General features: G+C 34.5%; 1 protein-coding gene across 3 annotated transcripts in view; it reads right to left on the bottom strand.

Annotated features, from left to right (window-relative positions):
• The window catches only part of NCOA3 (nuclear receptor coactivator 3), a 201,851-nt gene that overhangs the window by 49,204 nt on the left and 126,142 nt on the right, over positions 1-26,505 (bottom strand). For all 3 annotated transcript variants that reach the window (XM_023494528.2, XM_023494527.2, XM_003757705.4), the window contains exons 3-5: positions 21,495-21,579; positions 5,186-5,290; positions 2,080-2,252 (exon numbers count right to left, since the gene is read on the bottom strand). In XM_023494528.2, the coding sequence (XP_023350296.1) occupies positions 2,080-2,252; positions 5,186-5,280 (268 nt within the window). In that variant the 5' untranslated portion in view covers positions 5,281-5,290; positions 21,495-21,579. The remainder of the gene's footprint in view (positions 1-2,079; positions 2,253-5,185; positions 5,291-21,494; positions 21,580-26,505) is intronic.

Raw genomic sequence — 26,505 nt, 5'->3', positions numbered from 1 at the left:
AAGAAGTGCCAGGATCAGCAACACTCCTGGTTCCTTAGTTCATGAGAGGAAAGATTTTAAGGTTTAAGCACTTAGAATCAACAGTGCTCTTCCCTGTACTCTTTAAGTATTCTTTTCCTATTTGGGCTATAGCTCATCATATAAGGTGGTAGAAAAGAACTTACTGGTAGAGACAGAAGAATTAAATGTCAGGGAAAGACCCATGGAAAAGACTGCATTTGAGTTGACTTGGACAAAAGATTCTAAGTATAAAGGCTGTGTTAGAAAAGGCTTTTGGATATAAGCCATCTATATCTATAAGCTTATAGACATAAAAGTTTATAATATGTAATGGGAATGAATATCAAATGGACTGGCTAAGATAGAGAGTAAGAGAAGAATTATGATATAAAATAAGCTAAAAAAAGGTGTGAAGATCCCAGGTTCTGGGTGGCCTCAAGTGCCCAACATAAAAGATTTGATTTTTACTCAGTATGAAGGAGAAAAATGCCATCTTCTTCCTTTTTTCTTCCCACCCAGGGAAGTGGGATTAATTATGCCTATGTTTAAGAAAAATCAGTTTGGTTGGGATCAATGTTATATTGGAAAGAAGAGAGGAAAGAGTGTATCTCTATTTTTGGCAATCTTTCCATCAGACAGAGTCTTTTTGGAAGTATTCAGTATTAAGAAAGGAGAAACTATCTCAATTTTTGATAATATGTATCTTTTGTATGTATGTACAAAAGATTTTATATGTATGTATGTATGTACTAATCTTTTGATGATATTTAGAATCAATCTTTTAAAAAGTTGAAGACAATCAAGTTCCCATTCTGAAGAAAGTTACATTTTAATAAGGAAGACAACATATACATATATAAATATGCAAAAGACACATACAAAACAGACATAAAATAGCTTTGAATAAAAAGAGGCCAGAACCAGAGGTTATGAGTAAATGTCTAATGCATAAAATGGCAATGAAAACTAGGGATGACAAGACAGAAATATGAAAGAAAAGCATTTTAAACATAGGAGACAGCTGTGTAAAAGCATAGAGATGGGAGATGGAATGACTTACACAGAGAGATTGAAGGAAAATGATGTAAAAGAAACAGTAGTGGTAGAAAGTGGTCAGATTGTGAAATTAATTTGGCTTTAAATACCAAAGAGACCTTTCTATACAATCCTAACAGTAACAGAAAGTCATCTAAGCCCTGAATAAGGGGGTGATTTGGTAAGACTTGTGATTTAGAAAAATCACTTTGGTTTTTAGGATGAAAGGCAGATTGAAGTGGTAAGAGGCAAAGTGCCTTGAGGCAAGGAGACCAAACAGAAAGTGCCTGCAACAGTATAGGGGGAAAATAATGAGGGCCTAAAAGTGACTGGAAAGACTGGCATTATATATGAGAATGATTCTGGAGAAGGTAATGACAAGATAACTACTAAGAAATGACTTCTCATCGCTTATCTCATTCCCCATATACTCCCATAGCACACTTGTGCACTAAATCAACAATTCTTATAATGTAGTCCCGGGACCCTTAGAGATTCCCCAAGATCATTTCCAAAAGTAAAATGTATAAAGAAGTGCTACACACACTTTTTGCTCAAAAGCGTAGTTGGTTCTCCCATTTGAATGTGAGCTCCTTCTGAACTAGAGCTATGTCTTTGTCTTTCATTGTGTCCCCAGTACACAGAAAAGTATTTTGCATATATTAAGGATTTTATAAATATTCGGGGACTGTTGACTGACACACACTAAGTTTGGAAGCCTACAAGATGTCCAATTCAAAAAATGCACAGATTAGATATGCTTTCTAAAAAGAGTAGTCATTGTTGAAAACAGAATAGCAACATACAAGCTATTACATAACAAATCAAATAAGAGAGCCTCAATATAGTTCCCTCTTTACCCACTTGTCATCTCATTCTGCTCAATCCAACTTCACTCAGATATCTGTCTACCTGAAAACTCATCGAGTAGCAAAAAGGATTTTTAAAAATTCCAATAGAGCTCCAAGCTTGAATTAACAATGGGAATCATCATGAATTTAATAACTTTTATGATTTAGTAATTGCTTTAAAGTTCCACATTACCTTGTTCCTTTATCTGTCGAATCTGTCGCACTGTTTCCTTTAAAATTGCACATTTATCTGGTTTGACATTGAAACTATCAATGTCACTGAGATTAGCAGATATCAACTCAGCCAATTCCTCGAGGTATTTACTCTCTTGCTCCCGTCGCCATTTCTCACCACTGCCAGTCAGACTAGGGGAAAGAACAATTATGTGATAAAGGCTCTAGATGCATCGAGGCAAGCCTGGAGGTAGGAGGCAGGAGAAACATGGTCCAGATGACCATCCAAACAATCACTAGTGACAGGACCCAAGTCATGTTGTTTATCCATCTGTGAAATGAGGCCTATCTCCAAGAGCTGTAGAGATGTAAAGAGGTTTACAAAGCTTGAATGAATCTGTGTTTTCATCAATGTGTAGACCCTTCAAGAATAGAGAAGACAGCCCATCCATGTCCTCACAAAGCTAACCATAAGGTCTTCATCCAATATGCTTCTTCTACTTCTCCTTATGTCACATGACATCAAGTGACCACCCTAGTCATCCATCCTCATCATGGAATAGCACTCACTCTCAGAAACTGACCAACCTATATCTTCATTCCAGCACACTATGTTATAACCCGCTCACACTAAATGCTCAGGTTTCCATTGCCATCTGTGTAGTGCTCATCTATAATTCTTCAGAGGCACGTGTTCTAAATCATGTTAACATACAGCTCAAAACTGGTAAACTATTAATATCAAAAATATGGGGTGTATACTGCTATGGGAAGTTTAAGGTGAGTAGAAGTACTTTACAATCTCCCCAAAGTAATCTAGCACATTTTCATTTTCTTCCTACTTTCCAACTCTGAATCAATCAGTATTGGAGGTGGGGTATATGTATACATGTGTGTGTATATACACACTGCTACAACTATAAGGAAAATTAGCTACTGGTGAAAGAAAATTTGTGGTCAATAAAAAAAACTTTTTCCAGAACTATAAATATATGAAATTGCTGATAAACTGTCCTTCCATGGCAGTTGTGTTTAAGTTTCCAATTTAATATTAAATCAAAGTACTAAAAAAGCAGAAAGAATGTTCTACTAAGATGAAAGTTACCTCTCAATAGAAGAAACACATATCTTATCATTAAATTGTTACCCAAACTAAAAACATATTCTTTTTTTAATACTTAAAACTTCATTTAGAACAATGATGCTATGTTTATAAATGTTATCAGATATCAACTTAAGTCATATTATAAAACAATTTTATGAAACCAAGGAATTTCAGAGTGAGAAGAAAACTTAGATGTCCAAGATCCTATTCAACATAGGCACTCTGGCAATAGCACTCTTAAGAGAGTCATTTAGGCATATTTAAACCCATCTAGTGATAGAGTTCTTTAATTTATGGGGCAGACTATTCTAATACTGAGGTGCTATACTTGCTACAAAACTACTTTATATCTAAAATACATGCTAATGCCAGAATAACAAGTAATCAAAACTTAATGCTGTAAAACTACAGACACAGAGCACTAAATGTCAGACTTTCTTTGTTAGCTTTGTTGACCTTTTTTCCTTTTTTGTTCTATGTTAAGATGCACTGAGAAGCACAGGTAATATTTTTTTAAAGAACAGGAATAAAAATTTATTTTAAAATATGTAGATATTGCCTTTTGTGATGCCTCTGTCCCTTGTTTGGTTAAAGATGTTTGTTTCCCTTAGACCTGGAATTATTAAAGTAATTTTCATAAATCAAAGTATTTTGATTTTTCTTGATGTAATCTTTAAATTCTGATTACATATTAGTAGTTATAATAAGTTATGATAATATATAGAATATACATACTATACATATGCATATATATAGTAGTTGTAGCATTAAAAATATCAACTAAACCTACTTTCTTTCAAATTATCTTCCAGTTTTCTTGTTGTTCAGCTATGTCTATAATGTCCAACCTTTCATGACCTCATTTAGGATTTTCTTGGCAAAGATCTTGGAGCAGTTTGCCATTTTTTTCTCCAATGAATCCATTTTGTCAGGTCATGAGGGATTAAATGATTTGTCCAAAGTAACACAGTTAAGAAGTCTCTGAGATTGGATTTGAACTCAGGTCTTCCTGATTTCTCCCCTTCCCCCCGCCCAGTGCTCTATTATGCTATCAGCTGGCCTCAATCTTTTCCCATGAGTCCTTGGGGGAATTCATCCCAAAGTAATTTATATCCTCGAATTTATCAAAGACCGGATTGTTGAGTTCAACAGTTTCTAATTCTTTAGACAGTCTAATTTAATTTTATATTTATTAGCCAGTACGAAACTATTTTTATGATTACTCCTTTAAGATATAATTTGACATCTGGAAATGGTCCCTCTGTTCTTACTCTTTTAATGTTTCACTTCAGATAATTTTGAATACATAAAACTGATAAGCTTTTACTTGAAGAAAAAAATCATTACTATTGAGATAAGAAGGAAAATTATAAATTGGAGGAAAAGAATCTTCAAATCAGCTACCCATGATTAGGTCCTAATATCCAAGAAATACTGGTAAATATCACAAATACCATTTCCCAGTAGGTAAGTAGTAAAAACACATGCCCACTGACTATGAAACAGTTAAATTGTGTTACATGATTACGGTGTTGTAAGAAATCATGAATATTTAGACTACAGGGAGAGTGGGGGAAAGACGACTAACATGAGCCAACCAACAAAAAGTGAAATAAGTGAAAAAAAGAAAATAATATATACAATGATAACAATATAATTAGAAAGAACATTCCAAGTTGAATACTGTGTAATTATGATAACCAAGGTTCCTACTTCTTTGCAGAGGAAGAAAATTATGAGTACATAATAGCCAATATACTCTTAGATTTGGTTAATATATTGTCTAATTTTACTCAACTATTTTACCCCTTCTTTCTTTTTACTGTTTTTTATTATATGGAATGGCTCTCTGGATTAAGGGAGGGAAATAGTACTTGCAAAAAATTGTGCTGTCAAAACAAAAACTGTCAAAAATTTTAATGAAATTAAATAAAATGTATCATTCTGAATTTTTTAAATCAATAGATGTTTGTAAAAATTTATGTGATATTAAGTTCATACACAAAAAGAACTTTCTTACCCTTGTACTGGAGTATCACATGGCAATTTACGCTTTCGGGAATCAGCAGTCAGCGGGTCTAAGGAGTTTTCCCCTAATCCACTCATTTTGACCATACATCAGCAACTGAGAAGAGAAAGGAAAAAAAAATGTTAGCTATTCTCTATTGCATAAAAGGTGTCAGGCAATATCATGACCACATTTTACAATATAGAACTTTCTTATCTGAAGAGGTAGGACAATGAAGCTAGCATTGCTAAGGGACACTGTACGTGTAAATTTTGAACACACTTTTCCTAATTAGAACCTCTGATGCCTTAGCCAACAAGTTTTCCCATATGTGGCACTTTAAAATGTTTACATTTATTTATGTCATTTGATCCTTACAACAACTCTATTTAAAAAAAAAAAACTAATGAAGGAAAGAGGACAGATTTGAGATCTTCAGAACAGTACAAAAATTTAAAGTATTCCTGTATGGTAGGTTATTATTATCTCTATTTTATAAATGAAGATGAGCCCAAATGGGGTTAAGTGACTAGCCAGGAATTTGAGGCAAGATGACATACAAACAAATGAAGCACTACATCACCTAGCTGATTCATAATAACATGAAGAGAAAGGAAAGGATAAATATGCAAGTTATTAAGGGGGTATAACTGATAGGACATAGCAGCTGGTTGAAAATGGAAAGTGAAGAGGGAAAAGTCCAAGATCATCTCTCTAAAATTTCAATCATAAGGTAACTAGTAAGAGGCAGAAGAAAAAAACAGAAGACAGGTAACCAGGAGATGAAGCAACAGAACCCAAAGGATAAGAACATAATCTCAACAAGTGTGATCAAAAGCATCAAATCATTCAAACTGTCAAGAGGAACAAAGACTGGGAAAATAACCAACTTTGGCATTTAAGTCAGTGATGACCTTCAGGGATAATATAATTTCTCCTTACCATGTTCAATTAGATTAAGCTATCAGTTCAAAATGCTGATTTAAACATGAAAAGATTTCTAAAAGGGAAAAAAAAAATCACCCACTAAACCTAACTTAAAATATTTAAAATAACTGGCATATAAAATGCTAGTTGATGTTTAGACATGTATACATATATTGTATTTAATTTATACTTCAACATATTTAATATATATTGGTCAACCTGCTATCTGGGGGAAGGAGGAAGAGGAAGGAGGGGAAAAGTTGGAACAAAAGGTCTTGCAATTGTCAATGCTGAAAAATTGCCCATGCATATATCTTGTAAATAAAAAGCTATTAAAAATGTTAGTTGACATCTAAGGACACTTCTATCAATTCATTTTATAGATGAAGAAAATGAAGCCCAAAGAAGTCACATGATTGCCTACCTATAATTATGGAAATATTTTGGGAAAGAAGAACTTATTTAGATTATAAAATAAAAGATAGAGTTGAAGTATTTGCCTACTAAACCTCCTGACAAATCAAAAAATTTATGTCTGAAAATTTTGTCTCTCCCATTAAAATTAATTTCTGTTTCTTAAGGACAGGGATTGTTTTTGTTTTTATTTTTCTCTGTATCCTCAGTATTTACATACAGTGCTATCATATAATTAGTTCTGACCACATGCTTTTTGACTGAAAACTTCCATCTCCATTAGCTTAAAAAATGCATAAAGAATTTTTTTGTTGAGTAAAATAAAAGACCTATTTTTATCCAGTGCTGTCATATTGAATACTGCCCAACTTCCCACTAGGTGGCAGAACTCTACCAAGAAATACTTTTTAAAACTATCATAAACTTCAACCCAAAAAGATTACAACTAAGTCACCTTCACAATTTTTAAGGATGAATAAATCATCATTTAAAAAGTTATAGATAAAGTACTCCTGTATAGGCCTAGGAAGCATGGAGCAAGGACCATAAAGAATCATAAAGAACTGAAGCCATACCAAAATTTTGGCTGTGGAAATCTCTAGCCATTTTGTGTGAAAGTTATAAGTGATGAAACAAAGAATGAGAAAGGACTTAAAATAACAGATATGATGGAAGATGGCTCATAGGGTTTAACAGATATTTTGTTAAACTGGTGATTTGGTTTTCATTCAGTTGTGTGTGTTTTTGTTTTGTTTTTTACTTCTCCATGTATAAGGAGAGGAGTTCTCCAACTATACTATTAAATTAATTCTGGCAGACACTAGAATGTTTTCTCTTCTCCCCACTGTACATGTTCTACCCCACAACCCATCTCTGAACAAATTTTCTGCCTATATCAAGGAATTACCTATTCAGGCAGTATGGAGCTATGGACTAGACATGTTATGTCATTGATATAGAGAAAATCTCAAATGAGGAAAACCCCAGATACACATCAACATTGTAATAAAGGGTTTTTTTTTTAAAAGCTTAAGCTTTAAACCTATTTCACATTCTAAGTTGTATTCCTATGCATTAATATTAATCACAGAAAGTTAAAACTAAATGATCCTTTATTCCCCTAGTATATTATCTAAAATAAATATTGTCTTGAAATGTATTAAGTAAAAAACACCCAATGGTTTTCCAATTAACCACTAATCATGACAAAGTTAATAATTCTCTACATATTTATGACAACATATGTATATAGTCTTTAATATTTGCAAAGCATTTCTGTTATAACAATCTAGTTCACAATTTCCTCTACTTAACAGATGAGAAAACGAAGGCTAGGTCTGAGAAGTTAAATTACTCACTTACTCATGATCAAACAGCTAGTAAATATTTGAGGCAAGATTCCAACCCAGGTGTTCAAAGTAACTAATTTGTTAATTTTAGCTGCAAAACTACAATATCACATTCGTATACTGGAAATTTAAAATTTTTCTCAATGCTGTTATTTACATTTCAGTGCATTCTTAACACCATGGTAAATTTGTTCACTTTTCACAGAGCCAAAACTGAATCCTAATCACAAAGAAACTATTAAAATATAATCCAAAGACAGGTGATAAAAACTGAATTAATAGGATGATTGGTAATAGAAAGAAGAGGGCCAATTAAAGGAAAAGTGCTTAGTAACTGTGAATTGGTCAAAGAGAATAAGAAAAAGGAAAGAGTCAACAATACTCTAAAGTTATACATTGAGTGCATGGAAGGATGTAGCAGTGTCATCTACAAAAAAAATGAGTAAATTAAGAGGAATATTGTTATTTTGAGAAGAGAAATTCGGTTTTGGAAAAATTAAGCTCCTTGAAGAAAGGGGTTGTATTTGCTGTGCAGAGATGCTCAGAAAATTAAGTGAAAATGTAAGACTTGTGTTCAGAGGAGAGTTAAAATTAGTATATATAGTTCACATAAATAGAATTATAAGTCAATGGATCAACAGAGTTAGAAAAGGTAATGTAAACCCAAGCCTCCTTTTACAGATAAAGAAATTGAAGCCTGAGGAGATAATAAACTAGTAGTGAGACTGTCAAAGGAGAAGGTAGAGTAATAAGACTGAAGAAAGATCAGAAATGAACCAAATTAGGAAACAATAACTAGAAAAGCCAGGGAAGAAGACTAAAAAGGGTCAAGAGTAATAGGAAAACTAGAAAGAACAATGTTTCAGAAAGCAAAAGGCAAGACAGTGTTAAGAAGGAAGTAGTCAACAATATCAAAAGTTACAGAAAGATCAAACTAAGGACTAAAAGGGGCAGTCACTGGGGAAGTAACAGGGAAAAGCAGAATCTGTAAAGGAATTGTGATGAAAACTAAATCTGCTGGGGGATTGAGGTGTGATGGGTGTTATAATAGCAGAGAAGGCAAATGTAGATGAGTCGGTGTACTAGTTTAATAACGAAGAAGTGGAAAGAACTAGGAAAATGGCTTTGGAGAATAAGCAGAATGAAGGAAAAGTTACCTTTTACACAGAAATAAATGGATAGTAATGAGAAGTAAATGAGATCCAAAAAACATGAAGAAAATGAAGGCTGGAGGGCATGGAAGTAATGATAAAAGGATGGAAGTCTTCAAGAAAACTGGAAATAATCAGAACACAGGCACAGCTAGATCTAAGGTTACATTTGTCAAAGAGGAAAAAAGACAACCTCATTATTTGGAGCAAGAGAAAAAAAGAAATAAAAGAGAATAAGAAGGAAGAGAGAGGCAAGTGTTTATGATTCAGAAATATAGTTACTCACACTGCCTAACAGGGGTGAGATAAACAGATGGCATAGAAACAAAGAAGGTAAAGATAGAATTAGAGGGGTTTGAGGAAAGGGGAACAGGCTTTGATTAGTGGCTACAAGGAAGGTAACAGGAAAGCAAGAAATGAATTTAAAAGCTACAGGGAATTCTGAGGACCTAGTTCAAATTAAAGGATAGGAATGACAATCCTGATAGTTTAATGACATCCTCTAGCTGTATTAGACCCAATACATCAAATTTTCCAAGAACAGTACCATTTTTCAGGCTATAGAAATTCTTAGCTCCAGAAGTTATTATACATAAAATTATTAATGCAAAAATCACTAATTAAAAACAATGGTAATGGTGTTTACCCAACAAATATGATGGTATACAAACTGCAAGCAAACAACAACAAAAAGAGTAAAAATGCTATCTTGTGGTCCTCATTCAGTTCCCACAGTCCTCTCTCTGGGTGCAGATGGCTCTCTTCATCACTGAACATTTGGAACTGGTTTGAATCAATCTCATTGTTGAAGAGAGCCACGTCCACCAGAATTGATCATCGTATAGTCTTGTTGTTGCCATGTATAATGATCTCCTGGTTCTGCTCATTTTACTCAGTATCAGTTCATGTAAGCGTCTCCAAGACTCTCTGAAATCATCCTGTTGGTCATTTCTTACAGAACAATAATATTCCATAATATTTATATACCATAATTTATTCAGACATTCTCCAATTGATGGACATTCATTCAATTTCCAGTTTCTAGCCACTACAAAAAGGGCTACCACAAACATTTTTGCACATGTGGGCCCCTTTCCCTGCTTTAAGATCTCTCTGGGATATAAGCCCAGTAGAAACACTGCTAGGTTAAAGGATATGTACAGTTTGATAACTTTTTCCATTCACAGTTCCAACAACAATGTATCAGTATCCCAGTAGAAAAGTAAATGTTAAAGTATGTTTCTTTCAATACCAGAATAAGTCTTTTCCTTATTTTTTATTAGTTATGGATTAGTCTTTAAATTAATTTGACCAGACTTTATTATATGCAAAAATAGATTTTTAAGAGACCACACATAATTTCTACATAAATGAAACAAGGACAAAACCTATTATTACTCATCTACCATATACTAAAAATATCACAACAAAACAAATACTAACTTTTTTTTTTTTTTGAAATTTGATTACAATTCTTCTAGGTCAAATTGTTCAACAAAAGCTGGTTGCCTAATGCAGTAGAAATAGAACCCTGCTGAACACATATTGACTTAGAAAACCACAAATTAATATTGTTTTATTGTATTTTTATTTGTGTTCAACATTTCCTAATTATATTTTAATCTGGTTTTAGATGCACTTGAGGTTTGTAATTCACATAAGTTTGACACTTCTGGTCTTATGAATGATAGTTTTTAACAAGAAAACATTTGTGTTTAAAAACTCAACTTCACAAATATAGAATACAGGAGATGTAATTTGACAATTGTTAGCCTGAAAAAGACTAAGCGGGACTTTTGGTAGGCTGCTGTTGTTTATCCTTCATCAAAAAATATAATGACATCACAGAATCATGTCTAGACTTGTATGTGAATTGGATTTCAGTGAAGCAAAGTTGCACAAAGTTGGCAACCTGAACTTCTCTTCCACAGTTATCTAAGTCCAATGGCAAGACAAAAGTCAGGGTGACTGGTGAAGGTCCAGAATACAACAGATGATACTAGCATCTATCTAAGCTCTAAGTGCTCCAAAGCACCTGCTTCAATCAACTTCATGACTGTTGGAACAAACTGTTCTCATCTGCCCATTCCACTGGTGGAAGTCTTCCAATACTTGGAACAGATATCACCATCATTCCCTGATGGGTTTGAAGTCTGTTGAGTTACCCTTAACCTGGGTTAGCCTATCTGCTGAAACAATGTTATTGGAGTATGACTGCTGTTGAAGCTACAGCTTCATGAAGTTAGCTCAATAAATGAAATGTCAATCAACAAACATACATTAATCACTAAACCCAGTGCTTAATGTGGTGCTAAATGATAGGAAATCAAATGCTAACTGAATGAAAACTAGTTCCTGCCCTAAAGGAGCTAACAAGAAAAAGAATTAATCAATCAATAAATCAATTAAGCCCCTACTATGTGCCAGGTACTATGCTAAACTCTAATTGAAAAAGGCTCCTGATAGAAGGTAGTATTTTAGTTGGGACTTAAAAGGTCAGAGTTGAGGAGAGGAAAGGGAGAAGGAAAAGCATTTCAGGCATTTAGGACAGACAGAGAAAATACCTGGAGCCAAGAGATGGAGTGTCTAGTTTGTAGAATAGCCAGGAAGCCAGTGTCAGGGAGTTTCAGGGAGTAAGGTTTAAGAAAAATGGAAAAGTAGAAGGGGGAACTAGGTCATGAAGGACTGTGAACATCAAACATAGCATTCTGTATTTTCCTCTTGGAAACATTATGTAATCATGGGAGTTTAATGAGGAGAAGGATAACAAGATCAGACTTGTTTAGGAAAATCACTTTGATGACTAAATGGAAGAGGGATTAGAATGGAGACACCTGAGGCAAGCAGCCCTACCAGCATGAGGGTTTGCACTGGAATGCAGACAGTAAGAAGAGAGAAGTCAGTATATTTGAGAGAAAAATTGCAAAGGTGAATCAACAGACCTTGTTAACAAATTGGATGGGGTGGAGGGATGAGAAGCAGTGAGGAGTTCTGATTACTAGGTTGTGAGCCTAAGGTACAGGAGAACTGTGTTGCCTTCTACAGTTATGGGGAATGTTGAGGAAGAGGGAGTCAGAGGAGCAGAGAGAGGGAACAGGGAAAATATGAGTTCCATTTTGGAAACAGGAAGTTTAAGATGTCTACTTAACATCCAGTTTGAGACATGAAAAGCAGTTGGAGATGAGAAATCAGAGGTCTGCGGAGAATTTGAGGCAGGATAGAAGCAAAGAGAGGGGGGAAAGGCTCAGAAGTCTTTCAAAAGGCTGTCTTCAAATATCTGAAAAACAGGAACATGGAAGAGGAATCTGAGTTGCCCTGTACAGCCCCGGGGTTCAGAAAGAAGAGCAAGGGGTAAAATGCTGGGAAGAGAAAGATTCAGGTCTTATGTAAGCAGAAACTTCCTGATGTCTAGTGACAGATCTGAACCCTTCAGGAAGTGGGGGTGCCCACTCACTAGTGGTCTTCAATCTCAGAATGGCCATGTCATAAATGCTGTTAAGAGATAGTTTTTCAGGGATGGTCTGGACTAGGGATTCTGGGGTCCATTCAAAGCCAAGTTTCTCAGGCTCTCTGAAAAAATGGTTTGAAATGTTTGATATACACAAGAAGCCAGAATCAGTAGGAGGCATTATCCTTATTTTGTGATATTTTAAAGATTATTTTAAAGTTAAGTAAGCCCAGATACATACACATTTAGATCATTACAACTGTTCTTTATATATATATCATATAAAGTACATCTGATCCAATTTTCTGAGCTTCCCAGGGGCCCAGTTCATCTTGTCCCATTATTTACAGGTATGAGTAGGGTAGTCACTATGTGCCAATCCTATTTCTTCATATTCTTTATATATCATTCATCATGGTGCAATAATATGTCCTTAACCTTGAGAAAATTACAGTACACAGGGAGGAGACAACTATATAGACCAATACAAATACAGAGGAATTTCAAAAGGGAAAGAAGGTTAACAGGTGGCCAAGGAAAGATCTTATAGAAAAGGTGGCCTATAGAAGAGTTGCCTAAAGTATCCTGAATTCATTATCTTTCCCCCAAAATCCTCTCCTCTTCCTAACTAGTCTATTACTGTTGTGAGTGCCACCATTTTCCCAGTCATCCAAGTGCACAACTCAGATCAATCTCATGATCACTCCCCAAATCCAATCTGCTGCCTGGTTCTGTGAATTCTACTTCTGTAACATCTTCTGTCCTCTGACACAGCTGCCACTATCACCTCACACTTCAACTAACTGCAGCAGACTTCTAGTTGGTATTCCTGTCTCGTCTCTCCCCCTCCCCCTTTCCACTAAGCAACCCATGGCATTTTCTTGAAGCACAGATCTAAGCATGTTGCCCACTACCCTACTCAATAAATCCAGTGGCTCCCTACTACCTCTAGGATTAAATATCAAATCTATTTGGCTTTTAAAGTCCTTCATAACATAGCTCCTTCATACTTTCCCAGGCCTCTTACATCTTATTCCTGTCCAAGTAGTCTACAATCCAGTGACAGTGTCCCTTTTTCTCTTTCTTGCACAACACATTCTATCTTCCAACTCTTGTGCATTTTAATTGACTGCCTCCCACATCTGGAATGTTCTCCTTCCTTGTACTCTGTATCTTTGCTTCCCTAGCATCCTTCAAATCCCAAGTAAAATTCCACCTTCTACAAGAACCTCTCTTGATCCCCCTTCCTATCAGCATCTTCTCCCTATTTGATCACTCTCCAATTTTTACACACACACACACACACACGCACGCACACGTATGTGGAGAAAAGAGACTATGAACAACACACTCACATCTCTAAGCTCTGGCCATTTTCTCTGGTTATCTCCCATTTCTGGAATTCTCTCTCTCTTCATGTCCTTATTTCCCTGGCTTCCTTCAAGCCTGATCTTCTAGAGGAAGCCTGTCTCAACCTCCCATAACTCTAGTACCTTTCTATTTATTATTTATTCTTTATGTAGTTTGTTTGCACATAGTTATTTGCACGTTGTCTCCCATTAGACTGAGAGATCCCTGAGGGAAGGACTGGTTTTTCCTTTCATTGTATCCTGACTACTTAACAAAATGTTTGGCATTCAGTAAGCGTTTATTTCCTATTCTCTAATCATTAGGGACATAAATTGTTTTCAGTGTTCTGCTATTAAAAATAGTGTTGGTACATTTCATTTCATTTATAAATAATTTCCTTCTCCTTGATGAATTCTGATACTTATTTAGCTCCAAACAATAGAGTAGACCCTTAAAAAAAAAAAAAAAGATGAATCCTTGATTGAAGTCTATTTTCTAATTCTGCAAGATCTCTTTCCTTTAAACAAATTGTTTTAGACTTAAAATTGAGACTAACTCATTCAAAAGCAGAATATCAAACTTCCAAACCAGATACACCATACAAAGGCACAAACCTTTTTGGGGAAAAAAAAAAAACTAAATCTATTTGATGTAAAAGCTTCTTTCAAACAGAATCCTGCTTAAACAGAATGTACTAAAAGCTATAATAGCTTTTAAATGCACCAACTCTTGGGACAACTGGAATATACACTATTATAGGTACTAATAAAAATAGACAGCATTTATATAATGCTTTAAGATTTACAAAGGGCTTTGCAAATATTACCTCCTTTGATGCTCACAAACACTCTGAGATAGATACTATTATTGTCCCAATTTTTATAGATAAGAATTTTGAGGCCAGAAACAGGTTGTGGTTTTTCCAGAATAAATCAAATCAGTATTTGCGACAGTGAATTCAGGTCTTCATGAAGTCAAATCCAATGCCCTATCCACTAAACTATCTAGTTATATGGTAACTTTGGCCAAGTACTTAGAGTAGCCATTTAAAGTAATACCAATCATCAATGATTAGTGGCTTAGGCAACCCTATGGTTCTCCATACAAAGAATATGTTGGATTGCATAAGCAGAAGAAGGTCTTCATTACGAACTCAAATACAGAGGTAGATATAAAATAAATGCAATATGAGGTTAAATTGGAAAAATACTAGGGAAGAAAGTGTGATCAGGGAAGAGTTTATGGAAGAGATAGCATTTTAGTTAGATTTTAAGGGATAAATAGGAAGGATTCAATAAATAAAGAGGGGGAATAATTTACATTCAAGGCATGGGGGAGATGTGAATAATAGGAAAGGGAAAGGGGTCGATGAGATTTGGCACCAAATGATGAAGTGCAGATGGCAATTCCTAGTTTGAAATACAAAGTGAAAGGCACATTTAAGAATTCACAATGGCCTAGTGAGAGGTAAAACAGACACCAAGAGCGGTAAAATATGAAATACATTTGGCAAAGCATTTACTTAGCAAGGAAAGGAGTTTTAACAATTAATAAGAGAAAAGACAAGTTACCCAGTGGAACTCACAATTAACCAGGAGAAAAGGAATATGCCATGAAGTGGAAGTATGTCATTAACTGGCAGGCTAACTCCACAGAAAAGTTTAGCAGATGAACCCCAAAAGGAGTTAGTAAAGGAAGGGAATTGCACATTAGTTGAAAGGCTAACCCTAAAAGGGACTTAGCACCCTAAAAGAGTTAACTATAACAAGGAGAAAGATACCATGAGGCATGGGGGGAGAGGGGAGAAGAAAGATGACATGAGGCAGAACTCCCCAGCAAAAGGATTCAGCAAAAATGGCCTAAGTCATAGACAGATTTATAAGAGAAACTGTACACGAGGAGTTTGACATCATAACTTGGCTTTGTGGTTTCAGGGATCTCTCAAGATTTCCATAGGTTTGGGACTATGAAACTGAGCTGCTCCTATCAGTGCCTTTCCCTTCTTCCCTCAGGGAGTATTATAATCTTATTAATACTTCAGGCTTTCTCTGACAACCCCAGCATCTCATTAGGATGACCAAAGAAGGTTTTCGTCTAATGGAAGAACTATATGGAAGAAAACAGTATGAGATGGGGCAGAAAAGATGGGACCACCACCCATGCTATTTAAGGCCATAAGTACTATTTGAAGATGTTAGTGTTAGACACTTCCCAATGAAGATCCACTGAAAAACTTTTGAGCAGAAAAGCTCTTATGTTTAAATGGGTGTGTAGTGTTTTAAGGATTCTATATAGAACATGTTTAAAGTTAAAGTTAACTCTGTAAGGATTGTAATATTTGGACGCACATTTCTGGGCAGAAGAATGGATGAGGGAAAGAAAAAAAAGCAAACCACTATGTCTTTATTTCAATATAATTGATTTCCTATGTAATCTTATGTATCCTATACTTCACCAAATTGCCAAAGTTGTTCAAAATGATACCAAAAAATTTAAGAACATCTGCAATAATGGTATATTCTAAGGGAATTTTCATGGTATTTAAGTTGGCTCAAGCAAAAAATAATTAAGAAGAAATTCAACTAGCCTATAGGAAAAAAACAAAAAAACAAAAAACAGAGCAGCTAGGTAGCAAAGTGGGTAGGATGTCAGGCCTGGAGTCAAAAAGACTAATTTTTCTGAATTCAAAAAACTCTGGTCTCACTTGTGATGAAAGAACTATATGCCTTTAGAGAGAAGACTGTATAGATTGAATATGGATCACAATATAGTATTTTCACCTTTTTCATTGTTGTTTGTTTTCATGGTTTTTTTTTTTTTCCTCATTTTTTCCCCTTTTGATCTGATTTTTCTTGTACACATGTTTAACCTATATTGGATCACTTGTATAAATGTGGAAATATGTATAGAAGAATTGTACATGTTTAACAGGTTATTTGCTGTCTAAGGGAGAGGAAGGAAGAAAAACTTGGAACACAAGGTTTTTCAAGAGTGAATGTTAAAAATTATTTTTGCATGTATTTTGAAAAATGAAAAACCATTATTTTAAAAAAAAAAACCTGATCTCAGATATTTACCAGCTATGTGATCCTAGGCAGGTCATGTAACCCTCTTTACCTCAGTTTCTTCATCAGTAACATGAACAAGAGAAGAAAATGGCAGACCACTGTAGTATCTTGCCCAAAAAACTTCGAATGGGGTCCCCCAAAGAGTAAGACAATTGAATAACAACACAGGGAAAATGGTGAAGAATCTGGCATATGAGCTGATAATGTAAACTTTCGATATTAAGAGTGAATTATATACTAATGAGCATGCAACTGAACAAGGATAAAAGGAGCACTCTGTCCAAAAAGAAAAAAAAAGTCAATCAACAACATCTGCTTCCATTAGATAACTTATTCAGGGAGGGGGGAAGTTCTTAAAGAAAACCATAACTGAGCAATAAAACTGGTTAACTCAATAATTTAAAAGAACATGTCACAATTCCACATAATATATTTTATTCTTCCTAAATTAATGGAATTTGTTTCTTAAAGTTTCCTAAAGGGGGGGAGGGGGGAGAGAGAGACTAAGAAAAATACCAACTAGATATGTATTTCCAAAAAGCATACTTGTTAAATTATTCACCAAAAATTCAAATACCAAATTATAGGGGATTTAATTCAGGAGTGAGTAGGCAAACAGGGAAGGAGAAAAGATAAAGGTCAATTACACATGAATCTTCTAATATTCTATCTGGGATACAGGAAAAGCATAGAACCAATATTCATTATAAGAGCTACTAGCCAAACAAACAGAGGAAACCTGACAATAAACCCATCTCAGATAAGTTATTTCTTCTCCTCATCTCTACAAGAAAATGAAATGCCCCAGAATTACTTCTCTTTTACCCCCAGCCACTTCTCTGAGCCAAAATACTCCCTTCCTGCCTCAGATGATCTTTCTCCATCCTTCCTAGTCCTGGAATCTTAATCAAAACAATATTGCTAAAACTCTTAATAATAATTTCTCAACTTCCCTAAGGCTCCACCCATCCTTCCAGTGTCCTCCCCAAACAAAACACTCCCAATCAATTCCCATTCCCAAATTGTTTCTTCAATTGGAACTTGCAATCCTTGAGGACAAAAAATGTCTTTACTTTTGTATTTCTGTATCAAAAAAGTTCAGGGTTTGTGTGCTCAGAAAGCATTTCCTACAGTGCTTATTACAGTGCCTGACCCATAGTAGGCATTTAATAAATGTTTATTCCTCTCTCTCCAAATCCATTTTACAAATTTATTGATTCCCTGAAAGATCAATCTAAGCAAGCCTTTCAGACAGCTTTTTTTTGTTTTGAAGAAGACAAACTAGGGAAGAGAGAAGTACACAAAGGTGATTCACTTCTTTTTCCCCAGGTTTGATAGAGGGGATGAATAAAAATGAGACTACAAAGCAGTAGCAAACTCAAGAGAAACAGGGGTTCACAAAATCTCACAAGAAGATTCCTGAAGATTTCACATATTGACCAGAAATTAACATTATCGATATTTTCCTGTTTATTTATTTCGTTAAATATTTCTCAATTACACTTTAATTTGATTTGGGCTATCAAAAGCAGACCAAACCAGTCCCAGCATCTATTAAGTTCTTCTTTCTTTAATTTTGTTTAATATACTTTTGATTATACTATTAATAGTAACTTTTGCAGTATCACTTTGGACATCAAAACAAAATTTAGTCCCAACAGCAGAATTAAGACAGTTGGCCTACAACATTCTGAAGGATAGCCCAAATCAAATTAAAGTGTCTGAGAATAGATTATATTAAACAAAATTAAAGAAAGAAGAACTTAATGGATGCTGGGACTAGTTTGGTATGCATTTTTAAAAAATATGTACAAGTTTGGGGCAGCGAGATGGCGCAGTGGATAGAGATAGTGGATAGAGAAGTCAGGAAGATCTGAGTTCAAATCTGTTCTCAGACACTTAACACTTCCTAAGTGTGTGACCCTGGGCAAGTCACTTCACCCCAACTGCCTCAGCCCAAAAAATAAATAAATAAATGCAAGTTTGTGCTGCCAAAAGAGAATAGCATTTTTTATAATTAACAAAAAAATCTTAAGAAGGGGTCTATTAAGGAAATGATTAAACTGTAGTATATGTATATGATGAAACAGCAAAATAAATTAACAGAACCAGGAAAATAATACCTATAATAGCTGCAATAACATAAACCAAAAATACAAAAATTATGAAATAATCAAAATATTGCCATAAAATTATATTGGTTAAAAATGAACCCCAAAATGACACATGTGATAGCATCTCTCCTCTTTATAGAGATTAAGGACTACCAATATAGAAAAGGGTCTGTCAAAAAAGTGTAATTAGTATCTATAGTTAAAACAAAAGCAGTTAAAAAAAAAAAAGTCTGCTTCAGGATGAAGGTGTAACCAGCCATGTTACTTTATTTTGTTTCTTTGTCTTCTTTAATTACTGATTTTTCAATCCAGTACATGATTTTGCATGACTTTTTCCCCGTTTTTCATTATTCATAAGAGAAGCTGACCCTTTAAGAAGTACAGATTGGAAAATGTTGGTAACATGAAAACAACAAATTAATAAAAATAATTTCAAATAACTTAAGCATATAGATATCCATAAAAAATAAAAACAAAAAAGTATAATATGGCACATACTTCATATTATTTCAACTAAGTGATAGTAAAGTTAAACTGGTTCCTTCCTCCAGATAAAAAAATAAAGTTAAAGAAAAGAATACTCCAGAATCCATTATATCAAAGGAATTCTAGTATATCTTTATCAAACAAATTCAAAACTGATAGACTGGGGTCTAATTAAGGTTCTGAGCATGAAGAGTTTTCCTTTCAGTTTTGCCTCTCAGAAACCAGAAAAGTTAGGATGATGTCTTACATAATATCAATATTTTTAATAAATTTAAGTAGTATGAGGCTTTGGTACTATTATGATAGTAATTTTTCATCTTTCTTTTCAAATCTTTTATTAATTTTTATTATTTGGAAGAGAACAAGGCTGTTTCTTCTGCTTAGGAGATTACTGAGCTCTGATGTGCTTCTACATTATCTTCCCCCAAGCCAGGACCAGCCATTTCCAAACTGTGCCACCTGTCCCTGAGATCACTTGGCTTTGAAGGACCAGCTTTCACTTTATCTTGCCTATAACCAGATTTCCATGTAACATGTGGTCATTCATTTCCAAGCCATTATTCAACTCCCTTGTATTTTTTGTCTTTTCCTAATGGAACCTAAGTTCCTTACGAGTAGGAACAGTCTTGTTTGTTAGCACAGTATCTGAAAGATAATAAGTAATTAACAAATGTTTATTCATTCATTAATTTTTTTTTTTTGCAAACTAATCCAGGAACTAAAATACCTTGTTTGTAGATTGGCTTCTCTGGAAGAATATATTTGCAATTTCAAAAAACTGATTTTCATATATTTTCAAAACCAAGCCATTTCAAAACACAAAGCCAAGTGGTCTCAGGGGCAGGTGGCACAGTTTGAAAATGGCTGGTCCTGGCTTGGGGGAAGATAATGTAGAAGCACACCTACCAGGACCCCATAGTATCAGAGCTCAATAATCTCCTAAGCAGAAGGAATAGCCTTGTTCTCATCCAAATAATAAAAATTAATAAAAGATTTGAAACCAAAGATGAAAAACTACTATCATAATAGTACCAAAGCCTCATACTTCTTAAGTTTTTTTGAAAATATTGATATTATATAAGACATCATATTATGTAAGCCACAGTAGAGATGTGCCTGGTGTTAAAAACATGTGAGTTCAAAACTGGCCTCAGATACTAGTAGCTTTGAGTTGACCTCTCAGGGAATCCATAAAAGTGTAAAATAGCTGTACGGATGGAAGGAATAAGCATTTATCAAATGCATACTACATGCCACGCAGTGTAATAAGCACTGTAGATATCTTAATTGAAAAAGCATTTATTATGTGCTTTCTGTGCAACAAACCCTGATTTTTTTGGGGGGGGTACAGAAACACACATATTGTTGTCATTCTTACAGCCTGCCTGTCTCTTCTCCTAATAATGATATAGTTTTATTAAATTTGAGTGCTTACTTCAAGGATGTATCCACAACACTGCATTTAGATAAGTAAAAGACCGTGTTGATGATGAGAAGACTGTGAGATGCACAATTCTTAAGTAATAAGTAACCACTGCTATTTGGTGTTTTCAATTCCTTTCTTCACAAGGACTCTCTGCCATGTGTGATAAGTCTTGATCGACTCTATTATTAAAGTCAACCAAAATCGTCCTCTTTTGGCATATTGACGATAAGGATCTCCAGATCTTTATAAAATTTCTCTTAGGCTTCATCAGGATTCATCATGGTGGGAGCACAGGCCCTGAAGATAGTGGCATGGCACTTTTATGCAAGTGTCATGAACCTGTGGTTCACTTCTTTGGGTAGGCATATGAGCTTACTGACTACATTAGATCTGATTACAAGACTACACCAACTTCACAGCACTTGTTATAGCAGCCACTGCAGAAAAGCATGGATCCAGCTCTAACTGTAGTAAGTTAGCCTTCATTTGCTAGCCTTGTTTCACTTAGCACTTGGATGTGGTATTTACTGAGTTCTCTCTTTCAAATATATTGGATTTCTTTTGAATATCATGGATAAGTTCACTTACTTTGGCAGTATATTTTCCAAGGATGTACACAGAAATGATGAAGTTGACACACGCATTGCCAGGGCTAACTCAGCATTTGGGAGCCCTGGAAAGAAAGTATGGGAGAAAAGAGATATTAGGCTGCATACCAAACTGAAGATCTATAGAGTCATTGTGCTGACATCTTTGTCAATCTAGAGAAATCTCCATCCCAAATGTTCAACTATTTATGCTCCATCTGTGGTACAGCCATCTGAGCTTATATTGAATTAGTCAGTCATTGTCAAAAACTATGTATCTTGATTCTCCACATCATTATCACTAGTCATCTTTGAGTATGAAGAATGAACAACAGTTATATTTAATCTTTGTGGTCACAGTGTTTCACAGTGGCAAAAAAGCTGGGTTTTGTGTTTTTGGTAGTGGTAGTGGTGGTATTTGTTTGTTTTTTAAGTAATAAGGCCAACATAAATGTATCCAGAACTAGAATGTCAAGTCTCTGCTGTAACTAGATTTTCTGTGACTAAGTGCTAGGGCCAACGTCTTTTCACTTCCAGACCAGTGGCTTAACCACTAGGCTTGATTGCTGTCTTCTATGAGGTATTATTAAATAGGCTAATTAGTAAATGTTTCTGGGTGTCACTGGAGAATTACAGTAACTTAAGGAAAAGTTTCAAACAACAGCTGTGCATTTGAATTGATTTCCTGAAAACCGCTTGAAGCATTCTGTAAAGTAGAGGCTGTTCAAAGTAATTAGAAAAATAAATGGCTCTTGGGAAATAATTATGAGGCATTCAAACGTAAAAGCACACAATGAAGTTCTATCCAAAAAATTGAGGATTCCAAAACTGATACATGTACTCATACTGCTGAGTAAATAATCACTGCTGGATAGCCAAATGGCTTAATCCTCGAATATTTTCCAAAATTTTACCTAAAACTATAACTTCCAAAGGGTAATCTAAATAATTCTGTTAATGCAATTGCTGACAAGAGATACAAAAAGAAATTCTATTCAAAATAACTGTCAATAGTATAAAATATTTGGGAATCTATCTGCCAAGGGAAAGTCAGGAACTATATGAACACAACTACAAACTACACAAATAAAGTCAGATCTAAATAACTAGGAAAATATCAAGTGCTCTTGAATAGGTTGAGCAAAAATAATAAAGATGACAATACTACCTAAACTTATTTATTTATTTAGTGATATCAATCAAACTCCCAAGAAACTAGTTTATTGACCTAGAAAAAATGACAACAAAATTCATCTGGAAGAACAAAAAGTCAAGAATTTCAAGGGAATTAATTTAAAAAATACTAATGAAGGTAGTCTAGCTGTGCCAGATCTAAAATTATATTATAAAGCAGCGGTCATCAAAACCATTTGGTGCTGGCTAAGAAACAGAGTAGTCTATCAATGGAACAGGGTTAGGATCACAGGACAAAATAATCGATTACTATAGCAATCTAGTGTTTGACAAACCAAAGCACACCAGCTTTTGGAATAAGGACTCACTATTTGACAAAAACTGCTGGGAAAATTGGAAACTAGTATGGAAGAAATTAGGGCTCAACCCACACCAACCATCACATACCAAGACAAAATCTAAATAGGTTCATGATTTACATATAAAGAGTAATATTATAAGCAAATTAGAAGAACATAGGATATTTTGCCTCTTAGATCTGTAAAGAAGGAAGAAATTAGTGGCCAAAGAAGAAATGGAACTCATAACTGAACACCAGATAGATAATTCTGATTATATTAAGTTAAAAAGTTTTTATACAAACAAAACCAATGCAGACAAAAGATCATAAGGGAAGCAATAAAATTGGGAAATCATTATTACATTTAAGGGTTCTGATAAAAGCTTCATTTCTAAATTATAAAGAGAACTGACTCAAATTTATAAGAATTCAAAGTCATTCTCCATGTATCAAAGGACATAAACAGACAATTTTCAGATGATGAAATTAAAACTATTTATAATCATATGAGAAGGTGCTCTAAAAATCACTATTGATCAGAGAAATGCAAATTAAGACAACTCTGAGATACCACTACACACCTCTCAGATTGGCTAAGATAACAGGAAAAGACAAGATGAATGTTAAAGGGGATATGGGAAAACTGGAACATTAATACATTGTTGGTGGAACTGTCAACAGATCTAGCCATTCTTGTTGAGCAATTTGGAACTATGTTCAAAAAGTTATCAAACTGTGCATATCTTTTGGCCCGGCAGTGTTTCTATTAGTTCTATATTCCAAAGAGATCTTAAAGAAGGGAAAGGAACCCACGTGTGCAAAAATGTTTGTGACAGCCCTTTTTGTAATGGCTAGAAACTGGAAACAGAGTAGTTGCCCATCAGTTGGAGAATGGCTGAATAAGTTATGGTATATGAATGTAACAGTATATTATTGTTCTATAAGAAATGATCAGGAGAATGATTTTAGAGAGGTCTGAAGAGAGTTACATGAACTGATGCTAAGTGAAATGAGCAGAACCAAGAGATCATTGTATATGGCAACATGACTATGATACAACAATCAATTCTGATGAATGTGACTCTTTCCAACAAAGAGATGATGGAGGCCAGAAAAAGCTTTATTTTAAAAATTCAACAGCTGCAATAAAAAAATTTAAAAGTAGAATTTCTGATAGGAATTAAACTCCCAATTCCAAGACAGACTATATGACAATGATAGAAGGGAAAATACAGGACAACAGTAAAAAGAGAACCATTTCAGAAAAATGGTTCTATAAAGAGAAGTTAAGTTCTCAAATTTTATCAATAAAATCCAAGGTAAATTACTCCTACCCTTAGGTCTGTGTCGAATTCTGAAGTGGACAAATAACAATTTTAAAAAATACTCAACAAATGTATAATAGTTGCATGTGTTTAACCAAGCTATATTTACCTTTTAAGTATTTTAAAACTGAAATCACTGAAATCCATATAAACAAAATAACAACAACAACAACAACAAAAAGATTGTACACACAAACATCCTTTCTTCCTGTCCAGGTGATATCCTCCTGTCCAGGAGGAGCACACAACTCTCAAATAAAGGGTTTCAGAAGCTAAAGTAAAGAAAATATATAGTATATTTATTAATAGGTCATTGGATTTACATATTTAGAGCTGGAAGGGTTTATAAAATGGAAAGTTTATATGAAAATTTTTTCCTATCATCTACTTGAAAGTATAAACAATATTTGAAAAGTGAAAGGTTAGGGGAAGGGTGGTAAATTCCTTATCACAAATGGAAGAAATATAAACAAAAATGTATGAACAAGGCTACACATTCCAAAAGTGTATTTAAGCAAAACTTGCTATAAAAAAGCTATTTTTTAAATTTTCAGTAGTATTTTTTTTCTAAATACAAATAAAGGTAGCTTTCAACATTCCTCTTTGTAAGACTATGTGTTCCAATTTTTTCCATCCTCCTCTTTTACCTCCCCTTCCCCAAACTGGCAATCTAATATAGATTAAATCTGTGCAATTCTTTTAAACATATTTCCATGCTTGTCATGTTGTGCAAGAAAAATCAGACCAAAAGGAAAAAACCCATGTGAAAGAAAACAAACAAAGTGAAAACACTAGGTTTCAATCCAGTCTTCATAGTTCTCTCTCTGGATGTGGATGGCACTTTCCATTATAAGTCTATTGGAATTGCCTTAAATCACCATATTGTTGAGAAGAGCCAAGTCCATTACAGTTGATCATCACAAAATCTTGTTACAGTGAACAAACTTTTCTTGCTTTTGCTCACTTTACTCAGCATGAGTTCAAAATCTTTGCAGGTTTTTCTGAAATTTCTTATAAAATAATAATATTCCATTACATTCATATACCATAACTTATTCAGCCATTCCTAATGGGCATCTGCACAATTTCTAATTCCTTGCCACCACAAAAAAGTGCTGCTATAAACATTTTTGCACACGTTGAGTCCTTCTTCCTCTTTTATGATATTTTTGGGATGCAGACCCAGTATAGACACTGTTGGATCAAAAGTTATGTACAGTGCTATATATAGCCCTTTGGGCATAATTCCAAATTGCTCTCCAGAATAATTGGATTATTTCACAACTCCACAAAACAGTAAATATTTTCCTAAAATAACAAAAGCTGTATATGAGTAATATTAATGTAGTAGAATGCCACAACAGGCAGGAGTTCCCGATTTAATTTCAAGTAGAAAATGGATAACGATTTGTCAGACATATTTAGGAAAGATTTTTTTATTTGGAGATCAGTTGGACTATCACAATCAAAAGCCATCCATTAAGCATCTTCTATATGCCAGAACTGTGTAAGCATTGGCAATGCAAAAAAGGCAAAGCAGTCTCTGACCTCAAAAGACATTCAATCTAATCGGGAAAGACAATAAACAAATACATACAAGGAAGTTACATATAGGATAAATAGAAAATAAATAACAGGGAAGGAACTAGAATTAAGAGAAATCTGGAAAATCTCTCTATAGAAGACAGGATTTTTGTTGATACTTAAAGCTGGAGAAATCAAGAGGCTAAGGTGAAGAGGCCGAGTACTTCATACATAGGAAGAAAATGCCCAGAAGCAACAAGAGAGGCAGTGTCACTGGATTGAAGAACATGTGTTAAGATGGAAAATGTAAGAAAACTAGAAAGATAGGAGGGGAATGGTTATGAAGGGCTTTGAAAAGCAGAGGGTTTTATATTTGATCCTGGAAATAAGAGGCAGCCACTGGAGTTTGAGTAGGGAGGTGATATGATCAAACTTGCATTTTAGGGAGATGACTTTTAGTAGCTAAAAAAAGAATGGACTATAGTGGGGGAAAAACCTGAGGCAGGTAAAATCACCAGCAGGATATTACAATAGTGCAAGCATTAGTTACAGAGGGCCTACAACTAGGTGGCACAACACATAGAATACTAGACTTAGACTCATCTTCACAGGTTCAAATCCAGCCTCAGACCCTTATTAGCAGTGTGATTCTGGGCAAGTCATTTAACCCTATTTGCCTTAGTTTCCTT

The sequence above is a fragment of the Sarcophilus harrisii genome, chromosome 2 (assembly GCF_902635505.1).
Source record: "Sarcophilus harrisii chromosome 2, mSarHar1.11, whole genome shotgun sequence".
NCBI lineage: Eukaryota > Metazoa > Chordata > Mammalia > Dasyuromorphia > Dasyuridae > Sarcophilus > Sarcophilus harrisii.
The sequence above is the reverse complement of the archived record's forward strand: the minus strand, read 5'-3'. Positions and strand labels throughout refer to the sequence as shown.